At 39.2% G+C, this 16,743-nt stretch overlaps 2 protein-coding genes across 3 annotated transcripts in view; one reads left to right on the plus strand and one right to left on the minus strand.

Annotated features, from left to right (window-relative positions):
* Positions 1–205: 205 nt before the first annotated feature.
* Positions 206–4,281, minus strand: LRRC57 (leucine rich repeat containing 57). 2 transcript variants are annotated; one of them, XM_046649847.1, is made up of 6 exons: positions 4,203–4,281; positions 3,872–3,977; positions 3,643–3,781; positions 2,801–3,069; positions 1,589–1,774; positions 206–1,157 (listed from the first exon to the last, which is right to left on the minus strand). In XM_046649847.1, exons 2-6 carry the CDS (start codon positions 3,953–3,955, stop codon positions 1,116–1,118), a joined length of 720 nt encoding a protein of 239 aa, XP_046505803.1. In that variant the 5' UTR covers positions 3,956–3,977; positions 4,203–4,281; the 3' UTR covers positions 206–1,115. The 2 variants fall into 2 exon arrangements, with proteins under 2 accessions (XP_046505803.1, XP_046505809.1); XM_046649853.1 differs by having other exon boundaries at positions 4,210–4,255.
* Positions 4,281–16,743, plus strand: part of HAUS2 (HAUS augmin like complex subunit 2) — a 14,666-nt gene continuing 2,203 nt past the window's right edge. Inside the window, exons 1-5 of the mRNA XM_046649890.1 lie at positions 4,281–4,464; positions 9,537–9,629; positions 9,993–10,062; positions 14,762–14,894; positions 16,243–16,351. Coding sequence (XP_046505846.1) covers positions 4,372–4,464; positions 9,537–9,629; positions 9,993–10,062; positions 14,762–14,894; positions 16,243–16,351 — 498 coding nt within the window. The 5' untranslated portion in view covers positions 4,281–4,371. The remainder of the gene's footprint in view (positions 4,465–9,536; positions 9,630–9,992; positions 10,063–14,761; positions 14,895–16,242; positions 16,352–16,743) is intronic.

The following is a 16,743-nucleotide window of genomic DNA, read 5'->3' on the forward strand; positions in this document are numbered from 1 at the left end:
GTACCTTCAGTTTCTCTTAGTAAGCAAGGTTCCAGTACCACAAAATGTTTATCAGTCACATGAATGCATTGCAGTACTCATGCAACCTGAAGAAGAATATGACACATTTCTTCCTAATCAGTTTACTTTCAAACAAAGGGCCCTTTATAGGTTAAAGTTCTCCTGTCTTCTTCCTTTAAAAGATTAACCTTTCTTTCAGCCAAAATTCATTAAAAATTCTTTATTTAGTATAGTCTCTCATTCAGAGAATAAACTTGATAAATACAGGTGGTTTTAAAATATTGTGGCAGTAGTTTTTTGATAGGTAATTTGATTAGTAGAGTTTATAAATACAAAAAGGGAAAAGGATTACCAGAAATAAGACATTATTTCTAACAAAGCTTCAGGAAAAATCTTGATTATTAAAACCCCTTGTATCTTACAAGTTTTGCATATACAGTTTTAGTTCAGAGCCCTCTACCAATAAGGCACCTGCAGTAGTAAAGAATTTGCTACTGCAGCCTTGGGGAACATCTTAGTGTTGTGTTGGTGCTTCTCTTGACAAAGTACACTTTTAATCAAGACAGTCACATATTTATGTACATCCTAAATTCCAAGTATAAACACTGCAGTTGAACTGATGGACTGGAATAAAATCCTAAATCCTTAAGTTAACCATAGCAGCCTCTCACAAATTATTTGAATTTCATAAAAATATGAAGTGTTTACACAGACGTGGAATGGCAACTGACTTTATGAAAGCTCACACATTGAAACTAGACATGAAATTTCAAGCTGTGGTGTGCAGCTATTCTATTATTACCAGGCAGCATCCCCTCACTGTATAAATAGCAACTAGCTACTGGTTTTTTAAAGCCAAATTAATGATAGTTTTGAATATCAGCATTGTCCATTGCCCTATCCATGACTCAAAATGGAGGACTCTTCCTGTCTGTTGATTCCTTTTAGCTTATTTGAGATGAGCCCTAGAAAGGAAAAAAGTAGAGTGAAATATAATCTGGAGTATCATCTCCTTAATGCATATATCCTTGACAAGAACAGGAGCCTTTGCTTCAGCCAGATTGCAACAGGCTCCAAGTCCGTGTCCTGTAAGGTTCCCATGCTCCTGGAGAACATCATGCAAACTTCTTCTTGGTGGCCGTGAACCTCTCCATGTACTAAAAGTCATGAAAGAAGAATATATATGAGGTATTTTGGCATGAACAAATATTAGCCTATTTGTTACTTAGCTTTTTATTTTTTTTCATTTAGGTTTTTATTGGATATGGTCCCTCATTTACTACAAAATCTACCTATTCTAAATGCAGATTTAAAGCACATAGTTTTGGAGTTTTAAAATTTTTTCTTTTATATTTTAATAGGAAACCTATCAAAAGACAAAGATGCTTTACAATACACTGACTAGAGAAAAAGTCATCTTGGCACAATTCTCTTGGCTGATTCTTAGAACCCACCTCCAAAATGAGGAATAAATCTTGTTGACAAACAGGATTATACATACATCCTATAGTTAACATTCATGTGGGTTACTTCACTGTTGTCTTCTCTGGAACAGTGACTAGAAGTGCAGAAGTACACTAACACATACCTTATCATAGCCTTCTAGTTCTCGAAGTTTCTTTATTTCAAAAAGGTTGCCTTCCACAGCAAGCAGACAGATCTGGGAATCACTGAGGATGCTCTGTGGAAGCATGCTGAGCTCAAGGCAGTTCTCTTCTAGGCGAAGAACTTTAAGGCGAGGACAGCAAGATATCTTTACTGAGATCTGAGATATCTATTGAACAAGAACAAAAAAGAATAACAGGAAAAAGTATAAGCACAATAATGGTTATTTTTTACTAAATTAAAACAAAAAACTTTTACTTGACTATTTGTCCTAGTTCTGCTTTCACCGCCTCCATTTTCTCACTACCTACTCATTCCAGAAGCCTCTGTGATCTAGCTTCTGTTACTACTCCTCCACTTTTTGGGGGAGAAAATTGCTTTTTGAAAGTCACCAGTGGCTTTTTTGGGAACAAAATTTTCTAATAATAATAGCACTGTTCATTATAGGAAATTTGAGGATCACACAATTTCAAAGAAAAAAGTTACCTGTAACCTGCCCCCATAAACATTTTGGTATATTTATTACTAATCTATGCGTACATAGATGCTGGCCACTTTACTGCCAAAGTCAAGGATTCATTGTCCTCATTCCCTGTTACATTTGACTGTACTAGTTATCCCTTCCTTGAAACTCCCTTTTGTATCTAAATACTAGGTTTTTCTTCCTATCTTTTGACTTATTCTTGATTTTTGGCTTCCTTTCTTGTTCCTATGGACATTTTTCAAGCAGCAGTTTCTAATACTTAATATTTCATGTTTTTCCTAAACTTTCTCCTAGAAAGCTCATCCATCCTTAAACCTATCACTGTAAGACCACAAAATCTACATTCATATCTATGAGTTTAAGCCTCTTTTCCACTTTCTCTCCCTGACATAGCTCCTTGCAAGATGATTAGAGGCATATTTGAGGAGGATCTGAAGAACTCTTCAAGATTTATGAGAGTAGTTTAACTTCTGAAATTACTTCACCCTGTTACCCACCCCACCCTCCAAAACACACCTACACAACAAACACACCCACTGTCTCAACTAACTCCATAGCACTTTGGGGTTTGAAATTAGTCTACTACATAGAACAAAGCTCTCCCCTAGCCTCTGATACCCGGCTCCATGATTACAGTTTAGAGAACAACAGGTTACTCAGGAGACCATAAACCCACATATATGCTGAAGAAAAAATCCTTAAGCTCTAGACCTGGTTCTGATTGAGGTTGAGTTCGATGACCTGCAGATCCCCCACTATGTCAGGTATGCATCGAATCTGGTTCTTGGAGAGATCCACCACATCCAGGTGCCGTAGGCTACAAAGTTGGGGTGGTAGTGCTTGTAGCTGGTTCCCAGAGAGGCTCAGAGTCTTGAGGGCAGACAGTTGCCCAAAGGTAGATGGCAGCTCTCTCAAGTGATTGTTGTTTAGGCTTAGCATCTCCAGTTTTTTCAGATTGCATAACTCATCAGGAAGAACAGCTGGCAAAGAAAAGAATTTTAAACCTGAATCTGATACAGCTGAAAAACTCCTTTGATAAAGTTTATAAAAACTATATGGCAGCCTGCTAGACCTCTTGTTAATATACACAGAATTCCCACGTTGTGCCATATTTAAGTACTGCATTTTTACTAACATAGTCTTCAGAAGGTGTGGGTGCCATCAAAATGCAGGAAAGGATTTTGTGTATAATGAGCACCTTTTGTAAAGGGGCCTCTAAACAATCCAACAGCAAGTTTGTGGGATTTGGAAGGCCCTCCCCTCCCCATTCCCGCCCCCCTTCCAAATTAGCAGCAAAATTAGCTCTGTTTACATAACATCCCAAAGATGGTGCCTTCCTTTTTAAGTCCAAATTAACCCCGTACCAATCATTATACCACCAAAGGAGGCTTATAGATATAATTACAAGAAAGCTTCAAGGACTCTGACATTCTCCCTGTGTCCTGAGCTCTCTGAACAGTTTCATAACAACAAAAAAAATCAGCTTGTAAAAGAAAACCACCCTTCTTAACAGCTGATCACTAGCAAAAGCTTCCTAGGCGCAAAAGCCATACCCAGTTTGTTGTTGTTCAAGGAGAGGCTCTTCAGCAGAGTGAACTTCCCTATTATCATAGGCGGTAGGCTCTCGATCTTGTTGTTGGACAAGTCGATGGTCCTGAGATTGCTCGTCAGCTTCTGCAACTCTGAGGGGAACTGGAGAAAGGAGTTCACAACGCGGAGAATCCTTCACCGATTATTTTCACCGCCCCCGCCGTCCCTCTCCCTGGTCCCTCCCAGTCTCACCTCGGTCAGCCCACGGTCCTTAAGCTGAAAGACACCCGTTTTCTGCGCGGTTTCCACATGAGCGCGGAGGGCACTGTTTCCCATCCTAGCGCCACGACTCAGGTTCCTGCGGGAAGGAAGCGCAGCTGTCACCGCTCGGTCCAGGCACCCGGCCACCCCGCTGGCCTCCTGGTCTCACACCCCAGCTGTCACTGGATCTCGGGGGCCAGCCCAAGAGTGGCAAGGAAGAAAGGGAAAAACAGTCCGACCGCCAGGCTCCACCGCTTTTGCAGCTGTTCCGAGGCCAGACGCCGCTAGGAGCCTACAGAGGATCAGGGAGCCCCAGACTTGCCTCCTACCCCTCTGCTCACAGCCGAAGACCCGGGACCCGCGCTAGCCCGTGATGCGCTCCGCGGGCTTCCGCCCGGGAGGTAACGCCCAGTGACGTCATCGAGCCGCGCGGCGCGTTTGCTTTGCGGTCCACTCACTTCGCGCGCGGTGGGGAGAGTTGGGTCCCAGCCATGGCTGCGGGGAACCCCTGGGACCTGGCCTCCGCGCCAAACGCTGCCGGGCTACTGCTGGACCATTTCGTGGCTTCAGGGATGGTCACTCAGGTGCGTGGGCGGCAATGGCATCATTAAGGGGATGCCACGGTGGCGACAGACTCTGGCTGTGAGGTGGCAATGCCGGCCGCAGGAGTTTGATGTGAGGGTGCTGGCTGGGGGCTGTGCTAGAGTAGAGGCTGATGGAGCCCCTTCCAGACAACAGCAGTGACCATTCTGCAGTGGGTTCTGCGAAAGCGGGGCTCTGAGTAGATGCTGTCTCGAGTAGAAGGCTTTTCAAGTATCTGCAGGCGAGTTATCCCAGGTCAGCTCGCGGGAGATAATAAAAACACAGTGTTCTCCAGCTTTTTTTCATCCAATGAAATCGCCTCTAGATTGTAATGGGTTGGGAAATAGGGTAGATAGTTAAAACATTCGTTCCCAGCCTTCGTTTGTGTGAGGTATTGAAGCATATTTGTGGCGAGAGGCGCAGGGTACAGGAGAGCGCCAGAGGAAGCACGCATGTGTAAAGGAAAAAAAAAGGTTTTGGCGAAAAAGACTCGAAAGACCTTGGAACGTGAGTGGAGGAAGGGACTGATTTTGAGAAGGAGAGAAGAGGAAGATTAGCCTAAGGGGTGGTAGTTTTAGGTTGGGCAAGAAAAGCGTGTTCGTAGCCAAAGGGAAGGAGCCAATAGAGGGAGAAATTGAAGATGTGAGAGAATGGAATACAAGTGGCAGAAGTGACAAGGGAATGGGGAAAGCGCGATTAAGGGAAAGAAATTCCGAGGTAAAGAGGAAGTTGAGGAAGTTCACTAAAACCCAGGAAAGTAGAAAGGTAAACTCATCTGCAGAGATTAGCAGTACGAACACGATGGCCGATTTGTGGAAAATAACTTTTTATACTTAGAAGAGTCGTTAGAGAATTCTGCCACCTTACATTATTTTTCAAGTGAAGAAACTAAGGCCTTAGAAGATGAAGAAACTTGCCCAAGGTCACTCAACTTAGTGAAATAGAATTAGATCCCAGGGCTCTCCTTTTTCTGACAGACTGTATCATCTCTAGGAGGAATTGTGATAGATGATACTCTGACACTATCTTGAAAGAGTGTAAATTTCTGTTAAAGAACTCTCCTAGATTACTTGAAGACCTAGTTACCAAATCTTAGGGATTTGGGGGAAAATGAGGGGTAGTAATGAATGCATTGGAAAGTAAGCAAAACATAACCACAGCAATCCTCAGTTTTCACCTTCCTCACTTCTCTCCTGTGTTTTCTTCCTCCCAAGTTGCCCAGTACTCACTTGTACTGTCCAGTTCTGTAACAAAGTAATTTGATAAGCCCATACTATAGGACATTTGGGACTTACTCCTCTAGAGAGTGTTGGTAGGAAATTTGGGACTTACTCCTCTAGAGAGTGTTGGTAGGAAATATGAACACCTAAACCAAAGGAGTAAATCTCTGGTGAGGGCATTTACGCATTGATGGGTGAGCTGTTTGGTGGGGTGGTGATTGTTTTCGGGAGGATCTTCCTAGTGTCCTTCAAGTAACACTAATTAGACAGTTACCTGTCTTGCCTTCAGGTAAAATCTGCCAATCCATAGCTTCTTAAGACTGTCTTACAGTATTACTGCAAAGCTAGTCTCAAAGAGGAAACTTAACAGATTTGTAGCAGGATTTTACTTTAAGCGAACTATATATATGAAAACCTATTTTTATTAGAAGAATTTAGCGTTGATTCTTTCAAAAGGATGTATCATATGATCCTTTAAACAGTCCATCCCTTAACTGCACATCATCCCATGTGCATTAAAAATTAAGAATGATGCTCAAGGAGCCGGCCTCATGGCCAAGAGGTTAAGTTCGCATACTCCACTTTGGCGGCTCAGGGTTCCTCTGGTTCTGATCCTGGACGCGGACATGACACCACTTGTCAGGCGACGCTGAGGCTGCATCCCACATGCCACAACTGGAAGGACCTATAACTAAAATATACAACTGTGTACTGGGGGGATTTGTACTATTTACTATTAAAATAGTACTATGTACTATTTTCTAATATATATATAATTACGTGTATATATATACATAGTGTATACATACACACATATATGTATAAAATCTATTTTCTCAATCTGTGCCCTGCCCTCCTCTGCACCCCATCCCATATTTTAGAGCCTCTGCTCTTAATTTCTCTGCTATACTGCCTCCCTTTTACTGTCCCTCAGGTAGAATTCAGTATGAAGAAGAAAGGACAGAAAAAAGAAAGGATGCCCACAGATACAAGTTTACACAAATATATATTAAGCACACGATGTTATTAGGATTTTTATATTAAGCACAAAGATCCTGGATTTTAGCTTCTTTTGGCTAGCAAAAGAGTAAACAGAACCTTTTCTCAGGATCCTTTCATTTTTAGGGTCCCTTTGCCCCAGTGACATGTAAAATATATAATGGCAATAGTCAACGGTAAAGACTTTTCTGTATTCCCCAATCCTTGCTTTTTTTTTTCTTTTTAAAGGTTTAGGGCTAAGTCACAATCCACAAATAGAATTTCTATTTACTAGAAGAATTTGGCTGCTCTTTTTTCCTCTCTCCTTTTTGGCTCTCTCTTTCTTGAACATTCTTATTTTCCCTCGGGTTTCTCTTGCATGTGCTTGGCTAAGCTCCATTACTCTGTTGTTGAACCCAAAGGTTTACTAGTTTGCAAATATGTAGCTAAGATTAGTGTACACACATGGAGGGATGGGGAGATAGCAGAGAGTGAGTAGGTTACAATGAGAAGTGGGAAATGTTTTACTTTCATTCACCTTCTAACTAAGAGAGAGCAGAAGGAAAAGTAAAAGAGTCAGGCTGATATGATGGAAATACAGTGGATTAGATGTCTTCTCATTTCAGCCCTGATACACATTGGCAGTGGGAAGTTGAACTAATACTTAACCTGCCCAATGCTCAATTTTGCCTTCGGTAAAATATCTTGTGTTATCTGTCTCACAAGATGGCATAACTATCTGTCCAGTCACCTGAAGCAGGATCCTTTGGAGTCAGTATTGACTTGACTTTTTATCTCACTGGCTCTATCAACTAGGACTTATCGATTCCGTCTTCCCAGAGACTCATATCTCTGCCTTCCTTTCTTTTTTTTTTTTGTTAAAGATTTTATTTTTCCTTTTTCTCCCCAAAACCCCCTGGTACATAGTTTGTATATTTTTAGTTGTGAGTCCTTCTAGTTGTGGCATGTGGGATGCCGCCTCAGCGTTGCCTGGTGAGCGGTGCCGTGTAGGTGCCCAGGATTCAAACCAGTGAAACCCTGGGCTGCGGCAGGTGCGGATCACGTGAACTTAACCACTCCATCACGGTGCCGGCCCCTTCCTTTCCTTTTTAATTGCTACTGACCTAGACCACATTCTCAAGTTCTCACTTAGTTTTATGTTATTGTCTAATTACCAGAGTGTGTGTGTGTGTGTGTGTGTGTGTGTTTTATGGTGGTAAAATACACATAACATAAAGTTTATCATTTTAACCATTTTAAAGTGTACAATTGAGTGGCATGAAGTACAGTCACAATGTTGTGAAACTGTTTTCAAACTTTTGTTTTTTTTATCATCCCCAATGGAAACCCCATATTCATTAAGCAGTTATTCCTTCCTCCCCCCTGCCCCATTAGCTGCATTTAGTTCATGGGTTATAGTTTCCCAATCCCTGGCCTATATGATCTTTAAAATTCTTTCCTGTGTTAGCATTCTAGAAAAGAAGAAGAGGATGCAGAAAATTATGGATGAAGCCAAGATAATATTCTGAGTTTTATTTTCCATACTACCCCCATTTAAATTTCTAAAATATGTATTATATATGATCATGTTGCCTCTTCACTAGAAAATTTTCAATTGCTCTCGTTTGTGCATTATGATTGCTTGTCATAGCTGTTAAGGTCTTCTTCAATTAGGTAGGAAACCACATTTCCAGATTCATTTTTCCCTTCTTCTGACCTATGTGTTAGCACTAACTTACAGTTTTTGAGCATTTATAATGTTTAGTTCTTTGTATCTAAAACATCTTTTCCTTACCATCCATCATGAGCTTGTTAGGGGCAGAGAGCTTGTTCCATTCATCCTTGAATCTTCCATTGCCTAACTCAATAAACGTTTGTAAAATTTCTTATCATTAGGCAGCAAACTTTTGCTTTGAAGGGGCAGAAAGTAAGTATTTGAGGCTTTTCAGTGCATATGATTGCAACTAGTTTGTTGTAGAAAGCAGCCAGAGTTAATAAGTAAATGAGTAAGAGAAGTTGAGTTCCAATAAAACTTTGTTTCTGGACCCTGAAATTTGAATTTTATATAATTTTCATCTGCCACAAAGTACTATTTTTCTTTTTCTTTTTTCCCCCAACAATTTAAAAATAGGAAAACCATTCTTAGCTCACGGGCTGTACAAAAACAGGCACTGGGCTGCATTTAGTTCATGGGTTATAGTCTCCCAATCCCTGGTCTTTGTGATCTCTAAAGTTCTTTCCTGTGCTAACATTCTAGAAGAGAAGAGGATGCAGAAAATTATGGATGAAGCCAAGATAATATTCTTATTCTGAGATAACCTGCAATTTTTAGAAGAATAATTATGCCTGGACAAAACATTCCTTTATCTAACAGTGAGAATGTGAAAGGGGATAGTATGAATGACTTGTAGCCAAGAGAGGTCATTTAATGAATCAGATAAATGATTCCATGGGGTGGGCCGGGGGAGTGGGGGTAGGGGCGATGTTCGGTTTTAGACCCAGGAAGGCCAGAAAGACTAGGTTCTGGTCGTTTGTGTAGAGGTGATTCTCCAATAACCTCAGCCTTAAAATCCTCTGGTAAGCTACCGGTAATGCAAATCTATTGTGCATGGTACTTTAGGAAATAATACACAGTGATTAAGTCTTGTTCGTTTTTCTTATTTTTTAAATATTTTCGCAAAAGATCTGTGATAGTGGAACTTTTAAACTTTTAAACAGAAAATACACGTTGCTACTGTTCTACTCTGTACTTCATTTTTCAGGGGACTTGGTAGACATAATATATCCTCGTATTTTAGACCCATGAGCATACTGTTCCAATGCACACAGAAACTTTTTGTGACGTGATACTGCTTTCTCTGTTCATTTACCTATAGGAGATGTTAAATATATCTAAGAAATCAGCTTCTTGCTTTGTGAACTTCTCCAGACTACAGCAGATCACAAATATTCAAGCTGAAATCTACCAGGTAAGTTATGTGGACTTTTTACTTTCTACTTCTAGTACAGGGAAAAAAATCTTAATTGGTTCCAACAGCAATTTTCTTGCACTTAGAACAGTGTCTAGCACATGGCTGGATAGGTGTTTACTTGTACTGGTTAATAGTAGTAGTAATAGTAATAGTAGTAGTTAGTAGTGTAGCAGTAGCAGCAACAGGGCTTGAACACCAAATGAAAAGCCTTACTAAATCCCCTCAGCTCTCATAACAAATCATCTTCCCACTCCCCTTAAATATTCCTGGGCTAAAGACTATCCAGTTTTATCAAAGTTTAAGCCTTTGCTTCAGGCTACTTTCTGAGCGAGCTAAATGTTGTTTTTGTTCCTAATGTAGACAAACCTGGAAATTGAACTCCTAAGACTAGAAAAAGATACAGCAGATGTTGTTCATCCTTCCTTTTTGGGTAAGTGGTTTGCTTAAATGGGTAATCATTGGAATTTCAACTTTTTCTTAGTTCTGAAATAAGCACCAAGCAGTAAAATTATGATATACCATAATTTTTCCAGCAATTTCCCCAAAGCTAACAAAGTCGTCTATTTCTGTGCTCAAATAGAAGTCCTGTTGGCTTGACTAGTGAAAAGAGCATAAAAAGTGACCAAGGTAGGAGCTCTTCAAAGTCAGGAGAGCTTGAAAGACGAAGAAAGGTTGAGGAACTCTCCAGATTAGAAGAGACTAAAGGAAGATGACAGCTGAAGCACAGTGTGCTCATGGATTGAATACTTGATTAGAAAATTTTTTTTCCTATAAAGGACATTATTGGGATACTTGGTGATGTTTAAATATGGGCTGGATTAAATATTGATAATATTGTACCAATGTTAAATTTTCTAAATTTGATACTTGTAGTTATATAAGACAATGTTTCCATTCTTGGGAAATACATGCTGAAGTTTTAGGGGTTAAAAGGTAATGATAGGAGCCAGCCCAGTGGCGCAGCAGTTAAGTTCCCACGTTCCGCTTTGGTGGCCCAGGGTTCGCCAGTTTGGATCCCAGGTGCGGACCTATGCACCACTTGTCAAGCCATGCTATGTCAGGTGTCCCACATATAAAGGAGAGAAAGATGGGCACGGATGTTGGCTCAGGGCCAGTCTTCCTCAGCAAAAAGAGGAGGATTGGCGGCAGATGTTAGCTCAGGGCTAATTTCCACTCCCCCCACCCCCCCCAAAAAAGTCATAATAGGGGTCAGCCCAGTGGCACAGCGGTTAAGTTCGCACGTTCTGCTTCTCTGCAGCCCAGGGTTCGCCGGTTCGGATCCTGAGTGCGGACATGGCACTGCTTGGCATGCCATGCTGTGGTAGGCATCCCACATGTAAAGTAGAGGAAGATGGGCACGGATGTTAGCCCAGGGCCAGGCTTCCTCAGCAAAAAAAGGAGGACTGGCAGTAGTTAGCTCAGGACTAATCTTCCTCAAAAAGAGCCAGCCCTGATGACATAGTGGTTAAAGTTTGGCACACTTCGCTTCAGTGCCCTAGGTTCAGTTTCTGGGAGTGGGACCACACCACTCATCTGTCAGTAGCCATGCTATGGCCGTGGCTCACATAGAACTAGAAGGACTTAAAATTAGAATATACAACTACTGGGGCTTTGGGGAGGAAAATAAAGGTCATGATATCTGCAACTTACTCTCAAATGGGTCAGCAAAAATATATGTATGGGTATGTAGAGAAAGAGGGAAAAAAAGAAAATGTAGCCAAATGTGAACAGTGGCTGAGTCTAGGTGAAATGTATATGGGAGTTCAATGAACTATTCTTGATGCTTTTCTGTAAGTTTGAAAGTTTTTTTTAAATAAAAATTTTAAGAGAATCTGAATAGACCAATCACAAGTAAAGAGATTGAAACAGTAATCAAAAGCATCCCAAAGAATGAAAGCCCAGGACCAGATGGCTTCCCTGGGGAATTCTACCAAACTTTCAGAGAGGATTTCCTTCCTATCCTTCTCAAGCTATTCCAAAAAATTAGGGAAGATGAAACACTTCCTAACACATTCTACAAGGCCAACATCACTCTGATACCAAAGCCTGACAAGGACAACACAAAAAAGGAAACTATAGGCCAATATCGCTGATGAACATAAATGCGAAAATCCTCACCAAAATATTGGCAACTCGAATACAACAATACATCAAAAAGATCATGTATCACGATCAAGTGGGATTTATACCGGGGACACAGGGATGGTCCAACATCCGCAAATCAATCAATGTGATACACTACATTAACAAAATGAGAAACAAAAACCATGTGATCATCTCAATAGATACAGAGAAAGCATTCGACAAGATCCAACATCCATTTATGATAAAAACTCTCAATAAAATGGGTATAGAAGGAAAGTACCTCAACATAATAAAGGCCATATATGACAAACCCACAGCCAACATCATACTCAAGGGGAAAAAACTGAATGCCATCCCTCTGAGAACAGGAACAAGACAAGGATACCTACTAGCATCACTCTTACTCAACATAGTACTGGAGGTTTTGGCCAGAGCAATTTGGCAAGAGAAAAGAATAAAAGGAATCCAAATAGGGAGTGAAGAAGTGAAACTCACACTGTTTGCAGACAACATGACCTTATATATAGAAAACCCTAAAGAATCCATTGGAAAACTAATAAAAATAATTAACAACTACAGTAAAGTTGCAGGGTACAAAATCAACTTACAAAAATCAGTTGCAGGGCCGGCCTGGTGACACAGCAGTTAAGTTCTCACGTTCTGCTTGGATCCCGGGTGCAGACATGGCACAGCTTGGCAACCCATGCTGTGTAGGTGTCCCACATATAAAGCAGAGGAAGATGGGCACGGATGTTAGCTCAGGGCCAATCTTCCTTAGCAAAAAGAGGAGGATTGGTGGCAGATGTTAGGGCTAATCTTCCTCAAAAAAAATCAGTTGCACTTCTCTAATAACCAACTTAGAGAAGGAGAACTCAAGAATACAATTCTATTTACAATCGCAACAAAAAGAATAAAGTACCTAGGAATAAATTTAACTAATGAGTTGAAGGACTTATACAATGAAAACTATTAGACATTATTGAAAGAAATAGATAATGACATAAAGAGACGGAAAGTAATTCCATGCACATGGATTGGAAGAACAAACATAGTTAAAATGTCCATACCACCCAAAGCAATCTACAGATTCAATGCAATCCCTATCAGAATCCCAATGACATTATTCATGGAAATAGAACAAAGAATCCTGAAATTCATATGGGGTAACCAAAGACCCCAAATTGCTAAAGCAATCCTGAGAAAAAAGAACAAAGCTGGAGGCCTCACAATCCCTGACTTCAAAATGTACTACAAAGCCATAGTGATGAAAACAGCATGGTACTGGTACAAAAACAGACACACAGATCAATGGAACAGAACTGAAAGCCCAGAAATAAAACTGCACATATACGGACAGCTAATCTTTGATAAAGGTGCTAAGAACATACAATGGAGAAGAGACAGTCTCTTCATAAATCCTGTTGGGAAAACTGGACAGCCACATGCAAAAGAATGAAAGTAGACCATTAGCTCATGCCATACACAAAAATAAACTCAAAATGGATCAAAGACTTGAAATGAGTCCTGAAATTATAAAACTCCTGGAAGATAATATAGTAGTACACTCTTTGACATCGATCTTAAAAGGATCTTTCAAATACCATGTCTTCTCAGACAAGGGAAACAAAAGAAAAAATAAACAAGTGGGACTTCATCAGATTAAAGAGCTTCTCAGGGCAAAAGAAACTAGGATCAAAACAAAACGATAACTCACCAATTGGGAGAAAATACTTGCAAATCATATCTGATAAGGGGTTAAACTCCATAATGTATAAGGAGCTCACACAACTGAACAACAAAAAAACAAACAGCCCAATCAAAAAATGGGCAGAGGATATGAACGGACATTTTTCCAAAGAAGATATACAGATGGCCAATAAACACATGAAAAGATGTTCAGCATCACTAATCATCAGGGAAATGCAAATCAAAACTACACTAAGATATCACCGTACACCTGTTAAAATGGCTGTAATCACTAAGACTGAAAATAACAAATGTTGGAAAGGGTGTGGAGAGAAGGAAACCTTCATACACTGCTGGTGGGAATGTGAACTGGTGCAGCCACTATGGAAAACAGTATGGAGATTCCTCAAAAAACTAAAAATAGAACTACCGTATGACCCAGCTCTCCCACTACTGGGTATCTACCCAAACAACTTGAAATCAACAATCCAAAGTAACATATGTACCCCTATGTTCATTGCAGCACTGTTCACAATAGCCAAGACATGGAAACAATCCAAGCGCCCATCAACTGATGAATAGATAAAGAAGATGTGGTATGTATATGTACAATGGAATACTACTCAGCCGTAAAAAGGCAAAAATCATCCCATTTGCAACAACATGGATGGACCTGGAGGGAATTATGCTAAGCAAAACAAGCCAGTCTGAGAAAGACAAACACCAGATGATTTCACTCATATGTGGAATATAAACAACACAAGGACAAAACATTTCAGTGGTTACCAGGGGAAGCAGGGTAGGGGGTGGACACAGGGGCTGAAGGGGAGCATCTATGTGGTGACAGACAAGAAATAATGTACAACTGAAATTTCACAATGATATAAACTATTATAAACTCAAATTTAAAAAATCAAAAATAAATAAATAAAAATGTTAATGAAGAGGCAATTGGCAGCCATTAAGTGAATTCTGGGGAAAATATTGAAATAATCAGAAATAGCTTATAAGGCAAATGTTTGTTTTTAAATATTCATATGGAATGTTGGAGGCAGAGATGGAAAAAGAGCCTTCATGTGAAGAATATGACTCTGGCTGTAAAAACTGAACTAGGAGTAGAGTTGAAAAACACTGAATTTAGCACTGGATTTGGTTGTCAGTAGGAAAAGTAAGAAAATGGTTGAAAATGAAATTGGTATTGGTATTAAAGGTAGCAGAGGGGAGATATTTAGGAGGGAAATGGTGGGATTAATTTTTGACATTGGTAGTGTCAAACCAAAGCAAAGAATAAATGATTAGTGATTTCAAAACTTACTTGTGCTCTTGCTAACTGTAATTACTGTTTCTGGTTTGTGTAGCTCAGAAGTGTCATACTCTGCAAAGCATGAATAATCATTTGGAAGCGGTGCTAAAAGAGAAGAGGTCCCTCAGGCAGAGACTGTTGAAACCCATGTGCCAGGAAAACTTGCCTATTGAAGCTGTTTATCACAGGTTAAACTAAAAAGTAGACATTAACAGTTATACATGTTTTCTGAGGGTAGTTTTTGTTTAGACTAGTAGTTATTTCATACCATAATTCATTAAACAATATATTAGTGATTATATCTGTTAATGTTATTATTAATGCTGATACATTAAACCACAAAGAAAATCCTTTGCTTTTAAAATATCACAGCTATGGTGAAGAGAAAGGCATTCCTTTTGCCTGTTGTGTTTTGGGAATTATAAATAATGACTTTAAGGAAAGAAATTAGGTTCATAACATATAGTAAGGTGGGTAAAAATCATTTTTATTATGTATAGACTTTTCTGTGAAGTAAATTTATTGTTGTGTTAATATTGCCTATATTGCCTATAAATTCTAATATTGCCTATAAGAATTCTGTTGGGGGTGTTTAAGCTGGGATAGATGAAAATAGTGTCAACTGAAGGAGAGCAAAACTGAGTTCTGGTCTCATCTCTGCTTTTTGTATGCCTCAAAGCTTTGGGCAAATGATTTAAGTTTTTGCCTCAGTTTCCCAATCCGTAGACTGAGGATCCTTTCTATTGCTCTCTTCCTCATCCGAGTATTGGCAAGTATCAGATTGAAGATGTCGGTAGTTGTTAATAATAAATAATAATAAAATAAAGAAGCAGGCATCTGGGCATCTGATTGCTAAGTTTCTCCATCAGTGCCTCACTAGCTGACCCTGAGCAAATCAATATCTTCTCTTTCTTTCTTTCTTTTTAGTTATTTTATTGAGGTCATAATTGTTTATAACATTGTACCCTCTCTTAAGGGTCAGATTTTTTTATCTTGTAGTAATATAATAGATATACAAATCTCATTCTGTGGATATATTCAGTATCTATTCGGTACAGTAAAGTACCATTAATGTATATATTATACATTATATATATCGGAAAAACTGAGTAATGATTTTAAAGCATTTTGCAAATACAAAGATTCAAAGTAGCTTTATGTGTAGGCTGTTTCAATGAAGTACATTTACCCTTATTGTCTTCACTCTTCACTGAGAATGAATAGATCGAAATGGAATGAGGTTCCATCTAGGGAAATTCCTTTACTAATATGAGAAAATTATTAACATTTAAGTTAGTCTAACATTAGGTTGGGTTCCAGATATAATTAGTGTTGTCTCTTTTTTTCTGTTTGGACGACAAGTTAATTCCTGCTTAAATTGAAAGAGAAGGACCTTTTTATCATTGATTTTTCCATGAATGCTTATTGGGTTGATTATAATTCTATCTCATATTAAAAGTCCTAATTAAAGGGGAAAAAAAGAGAAGACAAAATAAACTAAAAAAACATAGTTGACTTTTTTTCTCCCTCTTTCAGACATATGGTACATTTGTTGGAGTTGGCAGTGACTTTCATTGAGGGATTAGAAAACCATCTTGAAACACTTAGAAATATCCCTCATGTAGATGCAAATCTAAAGGAAATGGTGAGTATTAACAATAGTATTTAAGTACCTCATCAGCTCCTCTCACATTACTTTTAGCTGTCTTTAGTTCTTTTATACTAGAGTCTCAAATGTTTGATCTCTAACTTTTTGATGGCTAAAATCATGAACGAATTATTTTTTAAAATCAAGATGCCTTTTTTATATTATTTTTCTTCAGAAGTCAGTTTACATTGTTTTATTCCAATATTTAATAAATACATGTTATCTTCATTGTGCAAGAGGTTATGCTATAGGTCTCGTAAAAGATAAACAGGTATGACCAATTCCTGCCCTCAAATTCTCAAGGTTTGGTGAGAGAGCTGTAAGATACTTTCTACTTTGTGGTATTATATTTGCAGGAGTACAGCAGAGCATTATAGAGAAGACATTGT

Source organism: Equus quagga, chromosome 2, assembly GCF_021613505.1.
Source record: "Equus quagga isolate Etosha38 chromosome 2, UCLA_HA_Equagga_1.0, whole genome shotgun sequence".
NCBI classification, from domain to species: Eukaryota; Metazoa; Chordata; class Mammalia; order Perissodactyla; family Equidae; genus Equus; species Equus quagga.

What these genes read in the sequence shown, in the direction of transcription:
- LRRC57 (XM_046649847.1), bottom strand. Translation starts at nt 3,955, where the DNA reads ATGGGAAACAGTGCCCTCCGCGCTCATGTGGAAACCGCGCAGAAAACG. An exon ending in TCAACCTCAATCAGAACCAG is followed by an intron (nt 1,775 to 2,800) that starts GTCTAGAGCTTA and finishes CTTGTTCAATAG; the next exon opens with ATATCTCAGATCTCAGTAAA. An exon ending in AACTAGAAGGCTATGATAAG is followed by an intron (nt 1,158 to 1,588) that starts GTATGTGTTAGT and finishes CATGACTTTTAG; the next exon opens with TACATGGAGAGGTTCACGGC.